We start from the raw sequence: 16,612 nt of genomic DNA, 5'->3' as shown, positions 1-16,612 counted from the left end.
CTGTTTCTGACTTATTTCACTCAACATGATTTTTTCAAGGTCCATCCAAGATCGGCTGAAAACGGTGAAGTCACCATTTTTTACAGCTGAGTAGTATTCCATTGTGTATATATACCACAACTTGCTCAGCCACTCATCTGTTGTTGGACACCTGGGTTGCTTCCAGGTTTTGGCTATTACAAATTGTGCTGCCAAGAACATATGTGTACACAGATCTTTTTGGATGGATGTGTTGGGTTCCTTAGGATATATCCCCAGGAGAGGAATTGCAGGGTCATAGGGTAGATCCATTTCTAGCCTTCTGAGAGTTCTCCAGACTGTTCTCCACAGAGGTTGGACCAATTGACATTCCCACCAGCAGTGCAGGAAGGTTCCTTTGACCCCACACCCTCTCCAGCATTTGCTACTGTTACCTTTTCTGATGTATGACATTCTCACAGGAGTGAAGTGGTATCTCATTGTTGTCTTGATTTGCATTTCTCTGACAATCAGAGACTTGGAGCATTTTTTCATGTATTTCTCGGCCTTTTGGATCTCTTCTGTGGTGAATATTCTGTCCATGTCCTCCCCCCATTTTTGGATGGGATTATTTGTTGTCTTGTTGTTGAGTCTGGCAAGCTCTTTATATATGTTGGTTATTAAACTCTTATCTGATGTATGGCATGTAAATATCTTCTCCCATTCTGTGAGGAGTCTCTTGGTTTGGGTAGTGGTTTCTTTTGCTGTGAAGAAGCTTTTTAATTTGATGTAGTCCCATAGGTTTATACTTGCCTTAGTCTTCTTTGTAATTGGATTCGTTTCATGCTCTTGCTGTTTTATTGTTGTAGTTATTGTTGTTATGATGTCATCGTTGTTGGCTAGGACAGAAAGAAATGGAGAGAGGAGGGGAAGACAGAGAGGGGGAGAGAAAGATAGACACCTGCAGACCTGCTTCACCACCTGTGAAGCGACTCCCCTGCAGGTGGGGAGCCGGGGGCTTGATCCAGGATCCTTATACTGGTCCTTGAGCTTTGCGCCACGTGTGCTTAACCCGCTGTGCTACCGCCTGACTCCATGCACCAAGTTTTTTTTTTTAAATTTTGTGACTACTGAATAGATTTGAAGTAATTTGGAAAGTTTATAGAGACATGTGGCAGTGGCCAGGGCTCTCCTCCAGTCTGGAAGGCAGCACAGTGGTTCACGCATTGGACCTAGGAGTATGAAGTCCCACTTTCAACCCCCCAGCATCACATGTACCAGAGTGATGCTCTGGTTCTCTCTTTCTCTCATAAATAAATAATCCATAATAAATACACATCCCTATAATCAAGGAAATACAGATTATCTAAGAGCTGTCTTCCTAACTTCCATGACATGAATTCACTAAAGTATACTTGGGGTCTCTATCAGAGAAGGGACCTATGTCTTACTCCTTTTTGTATTTTTCAGATCTAATACAACACCTCACCTGCACCACACACTAAATGACTTGTTGGGCCTGAGAGCTAGTACAGCTTGTTAGAGCACCAGGTTGCATGCCTAAGGCTCCAGAAGTCCCAGGTTCAATCTCCAGCATCACCTTATGCCAGAGCTGAGCATCTGCCTCTTCTCTCATTCTACCTTTCGTAATAAATTAAGGAAGGAATTGTTGTCATGGAGAATTGGACTTGAATTCTGAGGATTGGAGTTTCCTCTGAGTTACCAACCTGTCTTCACTATGAAATCTTGAGCAACTTTAGTTCTCAGAGTCTCACTGGCCTCATCTATGCAGTGAGGCCAGTGAAGTCTGTAAGACTAATGCTGAGGTGCACTAAAGGAATGATGGACCTGCAAGCACATCATTAACCATGAGGCACTATGCTAATGTGTGTTGTTGTGTGTGTGTGAGTCCATTACTGAGGCAACTGTATTAATGCCAATTCACCATTCACAGTACAAGCAGATAATTGCTCAAAAGCTTTGGTTGCGGGGAGGGGAGCTTATTTTTCCAACCCTTTTGAGAAATGTGATTTATAAATATTTTGCTATATATGGTGATTCTAAAAGCTGTGTGTCATCTTCACTGACAGCTGATAAGAGACATGGTTACAGTCTGTGAGACCAACCTGTTCAAGCCCAGCCCACCAACTCTCGCCAAGTACCGAGCCTTGAGATGCAAAATTGAGCATGTGGAACAGAACACAGAAGAATTTTTCAGGGTTAAGAAAGCAGTGTTGCAGAATAAGCTCAGGTAAGCAGACAGGAAATGACCAAGAGGCTGGTCTTTTTTTGTTTGTTTTTGCCTTCAGGGTTATTGCTGAGGCTCAGCGCTGGCCTCCTCCACAGCTGTGAATCCACAGCTCCTGGCAGCCATTTTTTCCTTTTTTTTTTTTTTAAATAGGATAGGACAGAGAGAAATTAAGAGAGGAGTGGAAGATAGAGAGGGAGAAAGATAGCAGCCTGCAGACCTGCTTCACTGCTTATGACAAGATCCCCCCTGCAGGGGGTTCAAATCAGGATCCTTGTGTAGGTCCTTATGCTTCATACTATGTGCATTTAACCCAGTGTGCTACTACCTAGCCCCCTGGAGCTGTTCTTTGTAATACTGTTCAGATCTGCTACAGTTGTCTGGATTATTTAATACTAAATCATTAGATAATTATACTGAGAGACAAATGACTTTGCTGGGTTTATAATCAGGCTTGGAGCCCTGTTTCTATGCTTAAAAGCACTCCTGAATATTCCACTCTGATTTCAAGGTTACCTGAGCTTTATGAGAATTAAAGGAAGAAAATAAAAATAAAATAATAAAATTTGAAAAGGAAAAAAAAATAGCTGCCATGCATGGTAGATTTGTCATACACCAAGCCCTAGCAGTAACCCTAATGCAATAAAATAAACAGTCAAATAAACAAAAAAGGGGGGGACTGGAGGGCATCTAGGGAAGAAGCTCAGCTGGTAGAGTGTAAACTGGTATCCCTGAGGCTCCTGACTCTGTCCTAGGCACTGCTGGTACCAGACTGGTACTCTGAGTTCTCCTGTCTCTTTCCTGTGAAACTCTATTTCATATGAAATAAATGAAATAGGGCGAGGGTAGATAGCATAATGGTTATGCAAAGAGACTCGTGCCTGAGGCTCCAAAGTCCCAAGTTCAGTACCCCGCACCACCATAAGCCAGACCTGAGCAGTGTTCTGGTAAAACATAAATGAAATAAATCTGAGAGTTAGCTCACCCAGTAGAGCACCCACCTTACCAAGCAGGAGGTTCCAGTTTCTTGCAAAGCAGGGTTATCCCAAAAAACAAATATAGGGGCTGCACAGTGATGCTACCAGATGAGTATACATGTTTCCATGCACAAGGACCCAGGTTTAACCCCTCTAGTCCCTACCTGCAGGAGGGAAGCTTTAGGAGTGATGATGCAGTGCTGTAGGTGTCTCCCTGTCTCTCTCTACCCCCCGCCTCTGGCTTATGGTGGTGCAGAGGCTTGAAGCTGGGGCTTTGGAGCTTCCGGCATGAGAATCTGTTTGCATTATGCTATTTACCCTTCACCCTGATAGAAATTGAGAGGGAAACAGAGAGGGAGGGAGAGAGAGACCTACAGTCCTGCTTCACTGCTTATCAAGTGTCCCCCCTGAAAATGGAGAACAGGACTTGGATCCAGGTCCTTGTATATGGTAATGTGTGTGTTCAACCAGGTGCACTACCACCACCACCCCCCTTTTTATTTTCACCAGAGCACTGCTCAGCTCAAGCTTATGGTGGTGCTGGGGATTGAGCCTGGGACCTCAGAGCCTCAGACATGGAAATATTTTACATCACCATTATGCTATCTCCCTGGCCCTCCTTATTTAGTAATTTTTTTCACTTTATCCGGGGAGTGGTTAATGGCTTACAGTACAGTTGCTGACACATGACTGTCTCAATAGCCCAAGACCTTTTTTAAAAATTTTTACCTCCAGGGTTATTCCTGGGGTTCAGTGCCTACATTATAAATCCACTGCTCCTGGAGGCTATTTTTTCCCTCTTGTTGTCTTTGTTGTTTATTGTTGTTATTGCTGTTGTTGTTGTTGGATAGGACAGAGAGAAATGGAGAGAGGAAGGGAAGACAGGAGGAGAGAAAGATAGACACCTGCAGATCTGCTTCACTGTTTGTGAAATGACCTCCCTGCAGGTGGGGAGCCGGGGTCTCAAACTGGGATCTTTATGCTGGTCCTGAGCTTCATATGCGCTTAACCCACTGTGCTACTGCCCTGCCCACTAGCCCAACACCCTTTACAACCCCTCTTATTCTTTTGCTTCAGAACAGTCTGTTTTGTTTTCTCTTTCTGACCCTATTTCTTAAGTCCTGCATATAAGTGGGATCATCTGGTATTTGGCCTTCTCTTTTTTGGTTTTTCTCACTTAACATAATGCCTTTAGGACCTACCCTGTGAACTGGAAATTTCTCTTCTGGGAATATACCCAAAAGAAATAAACACACTGAAGAGACCATACTGTACACTTGTGTTCATAGCAGCATGATTTGCAATAGATCAAACTTGAAAGCAACTCAGATCCCCAATGATAGATGAGTAACTAAGAAGTGGTGGTGTATATACACAGGAGTACTACTTAGCTGTTAAAAATGATGAAGCCATTCCATTATTTATTTATTTATTTATTTATTTTTGCCTCCAGGGTTATTGCTGGGGCTCAGTGCCTGCACCATGAATCCACTGCTCCTAGAGGCCATTTTCCCCCCTTTTGTTGCCCTTGTTGTTGTAGCCTTGTTGTGCTTATTATTGTTGTTGTTGATGTTGTTTGTTGCTGGATAGGACAGAGAGAAATGGAGAGAGGAGGGGAAGACAGAGAGGGGGAGAGAAAGATAGACACCTGCAGACCTGCTTCACCACCTGTGAGGTGACTCCCCTGCAGGTGGGGAGCCGGGGCTCGAACCGGGATCCTTACGCTTTGCTGCGCTTTGTGCCATGTGCGTTTAACCCGCTGCACTACCACCTGACCCTCTCTTTATCTCCTTATTTATTTTTAAGAGTGTGATTTTTTTTTTTTGGCCTCCAGGGTTATTGCTGGGGCTCGGTGCCTGTACTACAAATCCACTGCACCTGAAGGCTATTTTTTTCCGTTTTGTTGCCCTTGTTGATTATCTTTGTTGTTATTATTTTTGTTATTGCTGTCGTTGTTGTTGAATAGGACAGAGATAAATCAAGAGAGGATGGGGAGATAGAGGAGAGAAAAAGATAGATAACTGCAGGTACGCCGGTCCTTGCGCTTGGCACCATATGCACTTAATCTGCGGCCCCACGACCAGGAAGCTATGATTTGGGTTTTTTTAACAGCTTCACCGTGTATCTGAGACTTACTGACTCAGTTCTCTAATGATGGCTGATTTATGTTTCCAACTGCTAAGGATGCTTTTAAATGTTGCTTTTGCTTTTGCAACCTCATGGTTTTTCTCCTGACAGTGACAGCCCAGCAGACATCCTGCAGATATTCCGAGTGGGCCGAGTGGACGAGGCCATGGAGTTCCTAAACCAGCTTGGCAACGTGGAGACCCTGCTGCACGGCTCCCCGGTGCGGAGTTTTGTGGGCATCTTGTCCCGGTAAGCAGAGTGCATCCACACCCCATCCTCTAGTCTCCCGGTGTCAGCCCAGTGCTTTCATGACCTTTTCCTGTACTACTTTGGGGTCTCTTTGGTTAAAATCAGCCAGCTTGTGTGGTCTGGGAGGTGGTGCAATAGCTAAGGCACTGGACTCTCAAGTATCAGGTCCTGAGTTCGATCCCCAGCAGCACATGTACCAGAGTGATGTCTGGTTCTTTTTCTCTCTCCTCCTATATTTCTCATTAATAAATAAATAAAATATTTTTTTTAAAAATCAGCCAGCTAGTTTCATGCTGGGGAAACTCACATACTGTAAATTATGTAATTATGTCTAACACATTACTACTGTGCCACCTCTCTCCCACTCTCCCTCATTCCCTCTCTCATGTGAGACTATCTCATATGGAACAAATAATATGAATCTTTTAAAAAGGCACTAAAAGTACTAATGTGCTTTTCTTTTTTCTGGAGTCAGGGCCAGCTCCCAGACTTTTTTTCATCTAGCTATAAATACAAAGAGATAGATAAAAGGAAGAGAAGGAGAGACATTACAGCATCAGAGCTTCCCTGGTGCAAATGGCTTGAACCTGGTCTGTGCATATGACAAGGCACATGCCCTAACCAATGCTCAATGCTCATTGCTCAAAAATCTCTCTGGCCCACTTATATGCTTTGCTATCTTTTCTTCTTCCTCCTCCTCCTCTTCCTCTTCCTTGCTGTCCTCCTCTTTCTCCTCCTCCTCTTCCTTCTTCTGATAGAGAAACAGGGCACCAGGCGGTAGCGCAGCGGGTTAAACACACATGGCGCAAAGCACAAGGACTGGTGTAAGGATCCCGGCATGAGCCCCTGGCTCCCCACCTGCTGGGGAGTCACTTCACAGGTGGTGAAGCAGGTCTGTAGATGTCTGTCTTTCTCTCCCCCTCTCTGTCTTCCCATCCTCTCTGTATTTCTCTCTGTCCTATTTTTAAAAAAGAGAGAGAAAAACAAAGAAGTAGAGAGAGAGACCACAGCACTAAGCTTCTTTCATTGTGGTGAGAGCTGGGCTCAAACTTAGGTTGTGCACATGGTAAAGCAATGCATTATCCAAGGGAACTATTTCACCAGCCCACTTACATGTTTTTTGGTTTGTTTTGCCTCCAGGATAATTGCTGGGGCTCGGGTGCCTGCACCATGAATCCACTGCTCCTGGAGGCCTTTTTTTCCCCTTTTATTGCCCTGGTTGTTTCATCATTGTTGTTATTATTGTTGTTGTTGGACAGGACAGAGAGAAATGAAGAGAGGAGGGGAAGACAGAGAAGAGGAGAGAAAGACATATGCAGACCTGCTTCACCACATAGGAATTGACACCCCCTGCAGGTGGGGAGCCAGGATCCTTAAGCTGATCCTTGTGCTTTGAGCCATGTGAGCCTGACCTGCTTGCTGCCCGACTCCCACTTACATGTTTTTTTAAAGAAACAGAAAGTTAATTCTACAGCACATTGGCAAAATAATAATAATAAAAATGTCGAGGAGCTGGAGAGATGGCTCTTCCCTTGCCATGCACACAGCTCTGCACCACAGGGGAGGACCACAGCACTGGGGGAAGATATGATGCCGTGAAGCCTCTCCCTCCCTCACTCACTGTCTCTCTACTTGATTGAAAAGAATCAGCACAGGAACAGTGAAATTGTGCACACTCAAGACCTAACTCTGCAAAATAGTAGCATAATAATGATAATGATAATAATTACATTGTCAGAGTAGTTCTAAAAAATAATGAGGGAGGAATAACCAGTTAAATATCAAAAACATAGAGCTACATTAATTAAAATAGTAAAGTAGCAGACTAGGAGCGGACACAGTGGATAAAGTGTTGAACTCTGTAGCATCCTCAAAGTCTCAGGTGATAAGGTTCAGTCACTAGCATTGCATATGCTAGAGTGATGCTCTGGTTCTCTCTTTGTTCTAGTTCCCCCCTCACTAGTAAGAATAATAACAACAACGGTGAGGTGGAGTGTAAGTATGCAAATCAACAGAATAAAGAGATCACAAAACATACAATAATCTGGATTTAGTATATGACAAGAGTGGTTTTATCGGGGCTGGGTGGTAGTACACCTGGTTAAGTACACAAGGATCTGGGCCCACTTGCAAGGAGAAAGCTTCATGAGTAGTGAAGCAGGGCTGAAGGTGTCTCTCTGTCTGTCTCCCCCTCTGTTTCCCCTACCCTGCTCAATTTTTCTCTGTTCTCTCAAATAAATAAACAGAGGGGTTTTTTTGTTTTTGTTTTTGTTTTTTTTTTTGCCTCCAGAGTTATCATTGGGGCTTGGTGCCCGCACTATGAATCCATTGCTCCTGGAGGCCGTTTTTCTGTTTGTTGCCCTTGTTATTGTCACTGTTGTTATTGCTGTCGTTGTTGGATAGGACAGAGAGAAATCAAGAGAGGAGAGGAAGACAGAGAGGGGAAGACAAAGATAGACACCTCTTGTGAATTGACTCCCGTGCAGGTGGGAAGCCGAAGGGGGGGTTCTCGAACCAGTATCCTTATTCCGGTCCTTGTGCGTCACACCATGTCCACTTAACCCGCTGCGCTACTGCCCAGCCCCCTAAAATTATTTTAAGTGGTTTTATCTGTAGAAGAAAGTTGATTTTTTTCAACACTATATAAAGGAATAGATGGATATCTACCTGGAAAAAAGACATAAAGGTAATCTCTTATCTCATTCCTCACATTTAAATAAACTCCATGTGTAGCAAGGGATTTACATATAAAAAATGCGAAAAAAGAAAGAAAGAAAAATGGGACAGTTAAAAAGATAATCTTTGAGTAGAAATGGCTTTTAAAACAAAGATCTGCTTATTTATTTTATATGAGCAAGAGAGAAGAAAAATTAAAGAGGGAGACCAGAGCATTGCTCAGCTCTGACTGATGGTGATGCTGGTGATTAAACCTCAGACCTCAGAGCCTCAGGCAGGAAATTCTGTTATATTACTGATGGCTCTATCTCCTCGGCCTAGGATCGACTTTCTTAGAAAACTTCAAGTATCCAGTACCTCATTTAAAAATAAAGATTTAATAAGAAAGAAGGGAGAGGGGGAACCAGAGCATCACTCTAAGACATGCAGTGCTGGGGTTGATATTAGGGCCACCATACTTGAAAGTCCAATACTTGACCCACTGTGCTACCTCCCAGGCCACCAATACATTTTTTAAAATATTTCTTTCTTTTTTAAAAAAAATAATTTATTTCTTTATTGGGGAATTAATGTTTTACATTCAACAGTAAATACAATAGTTTGTACATGCATAACATTCCCCAGATTACCATTTAACAATACAACCCCCACTAGGTCATTCATCATCTTTCATGGACCTGTATTCTCCCCACCCACCCACCCCAGAGTCTTTTACTTTGGTGTAATACTCCAATTCCATTTCAGGTTCAACTTGTGTTTTCTTTTCTAATCTTATTTTTCAACTTCGGCCTGAGAGTGAGATCATCCCATATTCATCCTTCTATTTCTGACTTATTTCACTCAACATGATTTTTTCAAGGTCCATCCAAGATCGGCTGAAAATGGTGAAGTCACCATTTTTTACAGCTGAGTAGTATTCCATTGTGTATATATACCACAACTTGCTCAGCCACTCATCTGTTGTTGGACACCTGGGTTGCTTCCAGGTTTGGCTATTACAAATTGTGCTGCCAAGAACATATGTGTACACAGATCTTTTTGGATGGATGTGTTGGGTTCCTTAGGATATATCCCCAGGAGGGGAATTGCAGGGTCATAGGGTAGGTCCATTTCTAGCCTTCTGAGAGTTCTCCAGACTGTTCTCCACAGAGGTTGGACCAATTGACATTCCCACCAGCAGTTCAGGAAGGTTCCTTTGACCCCACACCCTCTCCAGCATTTGCTGCTGTTACCTTTTCTGATGTATGACATTCTCACAGGAGTGAAGTGATATCTCACTGTTGTCTTGATTTGCATTTCTCTGACAATCAGAGACTTGGAGCATTTTTTCATGTGTTTCTCGGCCTTTTGGATCTCTTCTGTGGTGAATATTCTGTCCAAGTCCTCCCCCCATTTTGGGATGGGGTTATTTGTTGTCTTGTTGTTGAGTCTGGCAAGCTCTTTATATATATTGGTTATTAAACTCTTATCTGATGTATGGCATGTAAAGATCTTCTCCCATTCTGTGAGGGGTCTCTTGGTTTGGGTAGTGGTTTCTTTTGCTGTGAAGAAGCTTTTTAATTTGATGTAGTCCCATAGGTTTATACTTGCCTTAGTCTTCCTTATAATTGGATTCGTTTCATTGAAAATGTCTTTAAAATTTATGCGGAAAAGAGTTCTGCCAATATTTTCCTCTAAGTATCTGATACTTTCTGGTCTAACATCCAAGTCCTTGATCCACTTGGAATTTACTTTTGTATTTGGTGAAATAAAGTGATTCAGTTTCATTCTTCTGCATGTTTCAACCCATTGTTTCCAACACCATTTGTTGAAGAGACTCTGCTTTCCCCATGTAATAGTCTGGGCCCCTTTGTCAAAGATTAGATGTCCATAGGTGTGGGGCCTCATTTCTGGGCTCTCAATTCTATTCCACTGGTCAGTGTGTCTGTTCATGTTCCAGTACCAAGCAGTTTTGATGACAATGGCCCTATAATACAGTTTGAGATCTGGGAGTGTGATGCCTCCGGTTCTGTTCTTTTTTCTCAAGATTGTTTTGGCAAGTCATTTTTTAAAATATTTATTTAATTTTTAAATTATTTATTTATTTATTATTGGACAGAGACAGAGAGACACTTTCCTCCTGCAGGTGGGGACTATGGGCTTGAACCTGGGTCCTTCCACACTGTAATGTGTGCACTTAACCAGGTGTGCCGCCACCTGGCCCCTTATTTGTTTATTTTATGAGAGCCCAGAGCACTGCTGGGGATGGGACCTGGTGCCTCACTCATATAAGTCCTGTGTTCTATCTGTGAGACACCTCCCCATCAAGACAACTATAGCCACCACACAGTTTATCAGAAAACTTAACTCGTCTTGTAGGTGAAAAGTGTCTGCCAGATGATCGAGTCCTCTTTTCTTCTAATCCCTAGCCCCTGGGTACCACCATTCCATTTCCTGGGTGTCTGCGACGCATAGTATTTGTCTCTGTGTCTCTGGTTTATGAAACTAAGTATTCTGTTGGCAAATAGCATTTGGAAATAGTTGGGGTTAATGAAATTCTAAAAAAGGATTTGTTTGGAGGGGCTGGGTGGTGGTGTAGTGGGTTAATGGCACATAGTGTGAAGCACGAGGATCCCAGTTCAAGCCCCCAGCTCCCCACCTGTTGAGGGGGGTTCACAAGTGGTGAAGCAGGTCTAAATGTGTCTTATCTTTCTCTCCTCTATTTTCCCCTCTTCTCTGAATTTCTCTCTGTCTTACCCAATAAAAAAAAATGAAAGAAAAAAAAAAAACCTCCAGGAGCAATGGATTTGTAGCGCAGGCACCAAGCCCCAGCAATAACCCTGGGGGAAAAAAAAAAAAGGGAGTCAGACAGTAGTGCAGCGGGTTAACCGCATGTGGCGGTAAAGCAGATCTGCAGATGTCTTTCCCTCCCCCTCTTTGTCTTCCCCTCCTCTCTCCATTTCTCTCTGTCCTGTCTAACAATGACGACATCAATAACAACAACAATAATAACTACAACAACAATAAAAAAACAGCAAGGGCAACAAAAGGGAAAATAAATAAATAATTTTTTTTTAAAAAAAGTTTGTTTGGGCAAGGGTAGATAGCATAATGGTTATCCAAAGAGACTCTCATGCCTGAGGCTTCAAGGTCCCGGGTTCAGTCTCCTGCATTACCATAAGCCAGAGCTGATCAGTGCTCTGGTATAAATAAATAAATAAATAAATAAATAAATAAATATAAAAAGGTTTGTTTTTTCTGAGCTGATCATAATACTATTGTCCTTTTTCTTTACAGAGGATTGCTTTTACCCAAAGTAGTCGAAGATCGTGGTGTGGAAAGAACAGACATTGGAAATCTGGGAAGTGGAATCTATTTTAGCAATGCACTGAGGTATGTATATGATTTACCTCCTTAATTCTTTGTGAGTTATTGTTTATTTGTTTTTACCAGAGTACTGTTTAGCTCTGGTTTATGGTGGTGCTAAGTATTGAACCTGGGGCAGTGGAGTCTCAGATAGGAAACTGTCTGCATAACCATTATACTGTCTCTTCAGCCCCTAACCTACTAAATTCTTACAAAGCTGTCATAGAGAACAGAGATGGTGAGAGTGTCTTATCCAATCTCATAAGGCCTTTGGTGGTTCTTTGGTTCTATTCTAGACAATGTACTGATTAAATATTAGCCCTCTAAACTTGAAATAATATGTCTTCAACATTCTCATTTAATAATTAAACCTGTGTGTATAATGGCCACAAAATATTGAACACCTAGCCTGTCCTGGGTAGCAGGCTAAGCGGTTCTCATGGATTGTTTATAAACCTTACAACTGGAATCATGATGTTACTATGTGAAAAGGAAAGTTTCTGGGAAGTTCAGCAACTTGCATGAGGTCACAGATCAAGGGCTCATTCTGTCCTGTCCAATTAATTAAAATAGAAGTGTTTACCAACAGGAGCAGCTATAGTTGTTTACATTATTATTCTCTAGAAACTTAACATTCATATTATGAAGGCTCTTTCCCACATACATATTTCAAATGTGAGTGTGTAGTTTAAAAAAAATTAATAAAGATTGTAGGGAGAACAGAGGAATCCATCTCCCTGGGAACAAAGTCCATGGAGTACTGCCTGACACAACAAGGGGCCAAGACAGCTGACCCTGTGGGTGTGAAATGTGCAGACCACTTATCCACAGATTTTCTTGGAAACAGAGGACATCAACTTGTGATATCAATAAGTGCCCTCCAGTACTATGAAATGTTTTTTCTTCCTTATGATTTTTTAACGCAGTGCTGGGGATCAGACCCAGAGTCCCAATTTCTATTTTTGTATCTTGAGAGAGAGACACCATCACTCCACTAATCTTGGACATATACTAATTCTGGTGGTTTTTTTATTTTATTTATTTATTTTTGTCACTGGAGCATCTCTGTGACACCACATCTATGCAGTTCCACCACTTCTAACAAACTTTTTTTTTCCAGGTAAAGGGTGAGAGGGTAAGAACATTCTGCTGGGAGTCGGGCAGTGGCGCAGCAGGTTAAGCACACATGGTGCAAAGCGCAAGGACCGGCATAAGGATACCGGTTCAAGCCCCCAGCTCCCCACCTGCAGGGGAGTTGCTTCACAGGAGGTGAAGCAGGTCTGCAGGTGTCTATCTTTCTCTCCCCCTCTCTGTCTTCCCCTCCTCTCTCCATTTCTCTCTGTCCTATCCAACAACAACAACATCAATAACTACAACAATGTTAAACAATGGCAAAAAGGGGGGGAGCATTAAAAAGAACAAAACAAAACATTCTGCTAAGTCTCTTCAGCCATATTTCCTTTACATGTTGCTAAAATGTTCTGACCACATAGTGTGCTTGTTTCCTCTCAAATACAGTACAGTCACTAAATACTCGCACCCAGGAGAGATGGATGGCTCTAGATTGCTGGTCGTCTGTGATGTGGCCCTCGGGAAGTGCAAGGACTTACACAAGAAAGATTTCTCCTTGACAGAGGCCCCACCTGGCTACAACAGTGTCCATGGGGTTCCTGGGACAGCTACCGCCCCCACAGACTTTGAGGTGTGTGAGAGGTTCCTATCTATGTTCATGGTTAAGGACTGCACATCACAGGAGTTGGGCGGTAGTGTGGGTTAAGTGCAAGTGGCACAAAGCGCGTAAGGATCCCAGTTCAAGTTCCCGGCTCCCCACCTGCAGGGGAGTCGCTTCACAAGCAGTGAAGCAGATCTGCAGGTGTCTTTCTCTCCCCCTCTCTGTCTTCCCCTCCTCTCTCCATTTCTCTCTGTCCTCTCCAACAATGAACGACATCAACAACAATAATAATAACCACAACAAGGCTACAGCAACAAGGGCAACAAAAGGAGAAAAAATAGCCTCCAGGAGTAGTGGATTCATGGTGCAGGCACTGAGCCCCAGCAATAATCCTGGAGGCAAAAAAAAAAAAAGAAAGAAAGAAAATAAAAGAAGGGCAACAAAAGGGAAAATAAATAAATAAATATATTTTTAAAAAATTGCACATCAGGGGCCAGGTGATGGTACATCCAACTGAACACACAAATTACTTTGGGGGGCCGGGGGAGCTTCACAGTGGGTGAGGCAGTGCTGCAGGTATGTCTCTTTCTCTCTCTACCTTTATCTTCCCCCCTTTCCTTTCAGTTTTATCTCTATCAAAAAAAAAAAAAAGAATTGTACATCAACTTCCTCTCTATTTCCCCCTCCCCTCTCATTTCTCTCTGTCTTATCAAATAAAATAGAAAGGAAACAAAGAAAAACAGAGAGAAAAAATGGCCACTGGGAGTGGTGGATTCATAGTGCCAGCACCTAGCCCCAATGATAACCCTGGTGGGGAAAAAAAAAAAAGAAGAAGAAAAAAAATATATATACATATCCAAAATCAATTTAATCTAATTTTTTACAAATATTTATTTTAAAATATTTATTTGTTTATTTCCTTTTTGTTGCCCTTGTTGTTTTATTGTTGTTGTAGTTATTGTTGCTGATGTTGTTCGTTGTTGGATAGGACAGAAAGAAATGGAGAGAAGAGGGGATGACAGAGAGGGGGAGAGAAAGATAGACACCTGCAGACCTGCTTCACTGCCTGTGAAGTGTCTCACCTGCAGGTGGGCAGTCAGGGGCTTGAACCAGGATCCTTATGCCAGTCCTTGTGCTTTGCACCACATGCGCTTAACCCGCTGTGCTACCGCCCAACTTCCCATTTATTTATTAATGAGAGGGATAAGAGGAGAGAGAGAGAAAGAATCAGACATCACTCTGGTACATAATGTTGTAGGGATTGAATTCAGGACCTCATGCCTGAGAGTCCAGTACTTTATCCACTGCGCCGCCTCCCCAACCACTTTAATTTAATTTTAAAAAATAAAAATATTTGTCAGCAAGGGTTTCTCCTGCACATAAACCTGTTCATTTCTGATTGATATAGGATGATGAATTTGTCGTATATAAAACCAATCAGGTTAAAATGAAATACATCATTAAGTTTTATGTGCCTGGCGACAAAATAAAAGACTTTTGCCTACATAAGGATCCTGAAATAGAGGAAAAGAGACCTGACTCTTCAAAGCTTTCAGAGGTTAAAGGTAAGAGAATTTTTATTAAAGCTATTGTATGTGCTGTTAAGACAACTTAAGTCTTTTTAACTTTATCTCCTTTTATTTATTTTAAATTTTCATAGAGCTCCCAGAAATAAACTCAGATCCTCATACATGTGTGATACTGCTGAGTGGCCATTATGGTACAATGCTCTAGTCTTTTCGTTTTTTTTTTGAGCAACAGAAAGAGAAGAGATAACCAAACAGTAGTCTTGTATCCAGAGCTTCATGCATAAGACAAATGCTCTATCTGGCCCAAGCATTTTATTTTTCATGGAATTTATATCCCCATTTAGTAACCTTATCTATGACCTTCTTTCCTTTCCTTTTGTATTTTGTAAAAAAAAAAAAAACCTAAGAACCAGGGGAGTCAGCAGTAGCACAGCAGGTTAAGCGCACGTGGTGCAAAGTGCAAGGACCGGCGTAAGGATCCCGGTTTGATCCCCGGCTCCCCACCTGTAGAGGAGTTGCTTCACAAATGGTGAAGCAGGTCTGCAGATGTCTATCTTTCTCTCCCCCTCTCTATCTTCCCTTCCTCTTTCCATTTCTCTCTGTTCTATCCAACAATGACAACATCAATAACAACAACAGTAATAACTATAACAATAAAAAAACAATAAGGGCAACAAAAGAGAAAATAAATGAATAAATATATATAATATATAATATATATATACAGCTTGCTAGGGAATAGCTCAGCAGGTATAGTTTAGGACTTGCATAACTGAGGCTCTATGTCTAGTCCCTGGTGCTGCTCGTACAGGAAGGATGCTCTGGATTCTTTCTCTCTCTCCCTCCCACATATGTGACTCTATCTTATATGAAATAGAAAATTTTTAAATAAATCTTAAAGAAATAAGAACTTGGGGTTCAAGCCCCCGGCTCCCCACCTGCAAGGGAGTCGCTTCACAGTAGGTGAAGCAGGTCTGCAGTTGTCTATCTTTCTCTCCCCCTCTCTGTCTATTTTTCTCTCCCCCTCTGTCTTCTCCTCCTCTCTCTATCTCTCTCTGTCCTATCCAACAACAAAGATATCAATAACAACAATAATAACTACAACAATAAAACCAGAGCAACAAAAGGGAGTAAATAAATAAAATATAAAAAATTAATTAAAAAAAAAGAAATAAGAACTTGAGGGCTAGCAGCTGGCTCACCCCACAGAACATACATGTTAGCATACATAAGGACCCAGGCTTAAGCCCCAGGCTACCACAGGTGAACATATATAGCAGGGTAAGGTTCACAAGTGGTGGGGTAATACTGTTGTCTGTCTGTCCAGGAGCCAGGATGCCTCAGCGAGGATAAAGAAGCTCAAAATTATGTTTAATTAAAAAAAAAAAAAAAAGAAGAGGAAAGGAAAGAAAAGAAAAGACAAAACCACTGACATATCTAAGTTAAATTCATTTATGCCCGGAGAGCCATTACAAAAACCACTGAGCAATTGCAAGCTTAACTTTACTGGACTTCACCTTTTCTCAGATGCATTAAAGGAAAGTGCTCCATTAAGGGTTGGTAGTATATAATGGTTATGCTTTTGTAGCTGAGGGAACAAAGGTCCCCAGTTGAATCCCCAGTACCACTAAAGCCAGAGCTGAGCAGTGCTCTGGTAAAAATAAATACATGGATAAATAAATAAATAAATGTATGTTTTAAAGTGCTCCATTGTAATGTTTAGCTCACGTACAGGTAGTACGAACATATGAGAAAAGGAAAATTGATCATAATCCATGATAACATTGACTAAGGCATCCTAAAATCACATTGACATTTAAAAAAAAAAAAA

General features: G+C 42.0%; 1 protein-coding gene across 1 annotated transcript in view; it reads left to right on the top strand.

Moving 5' to 3' along the window:
• PARP4 (poly(ADP-ribose) polymerase family member 4) overlaps window positions 1-16,612 on the top strand; it is a 123,899-nt gene that overhangs the window by 40,307 nt on the left and 66,980 nt on the right. Inside the window, exons 11-15 of the mRNA XM_060193512.1 lie at window positions 2,049-2,209; window positions 5,422-5,559; window positions 11,512-11,607; window positions 13,099-13,282; window positions 14,661-14,817. Of these exons, the coding sequence (XP_060049495.1) occupies window positions 2,049-2,209; window positions 5,422-5,559; window positions 11,512-11,607; window positions 13,099-13,282; window positions 14,661-14,817 (736 nt within the window). The remainder of the gene's footprint in view (window positions 1-2,048; window positions 2,210-5,421; window positions 5,560-11,511; window positions 11,608-13,098; window positions 13,283-14,660; window positions 14,818-16,612) is intronic.

Source organism: Erinaceus europaeus, chromosome 7 (genome assembly GCF_950295315.1).
Source record: "Erinaceus europaeus chromosome 7, mEriEur2.1, whole genome shotgun sequence".
Taxonomy (NCBI): Eukaryota; Metazoa; Chordata; class Mammalia; order Eulipotyphla; family Erinaceidae; genus Erinaceus; species Erinaceus europaeus.
The sequence above is the reverse complement of the archived record's forward strand: the minus strand, read 5'-3'. Positions and strand labels throughout refer to the sequence as shown.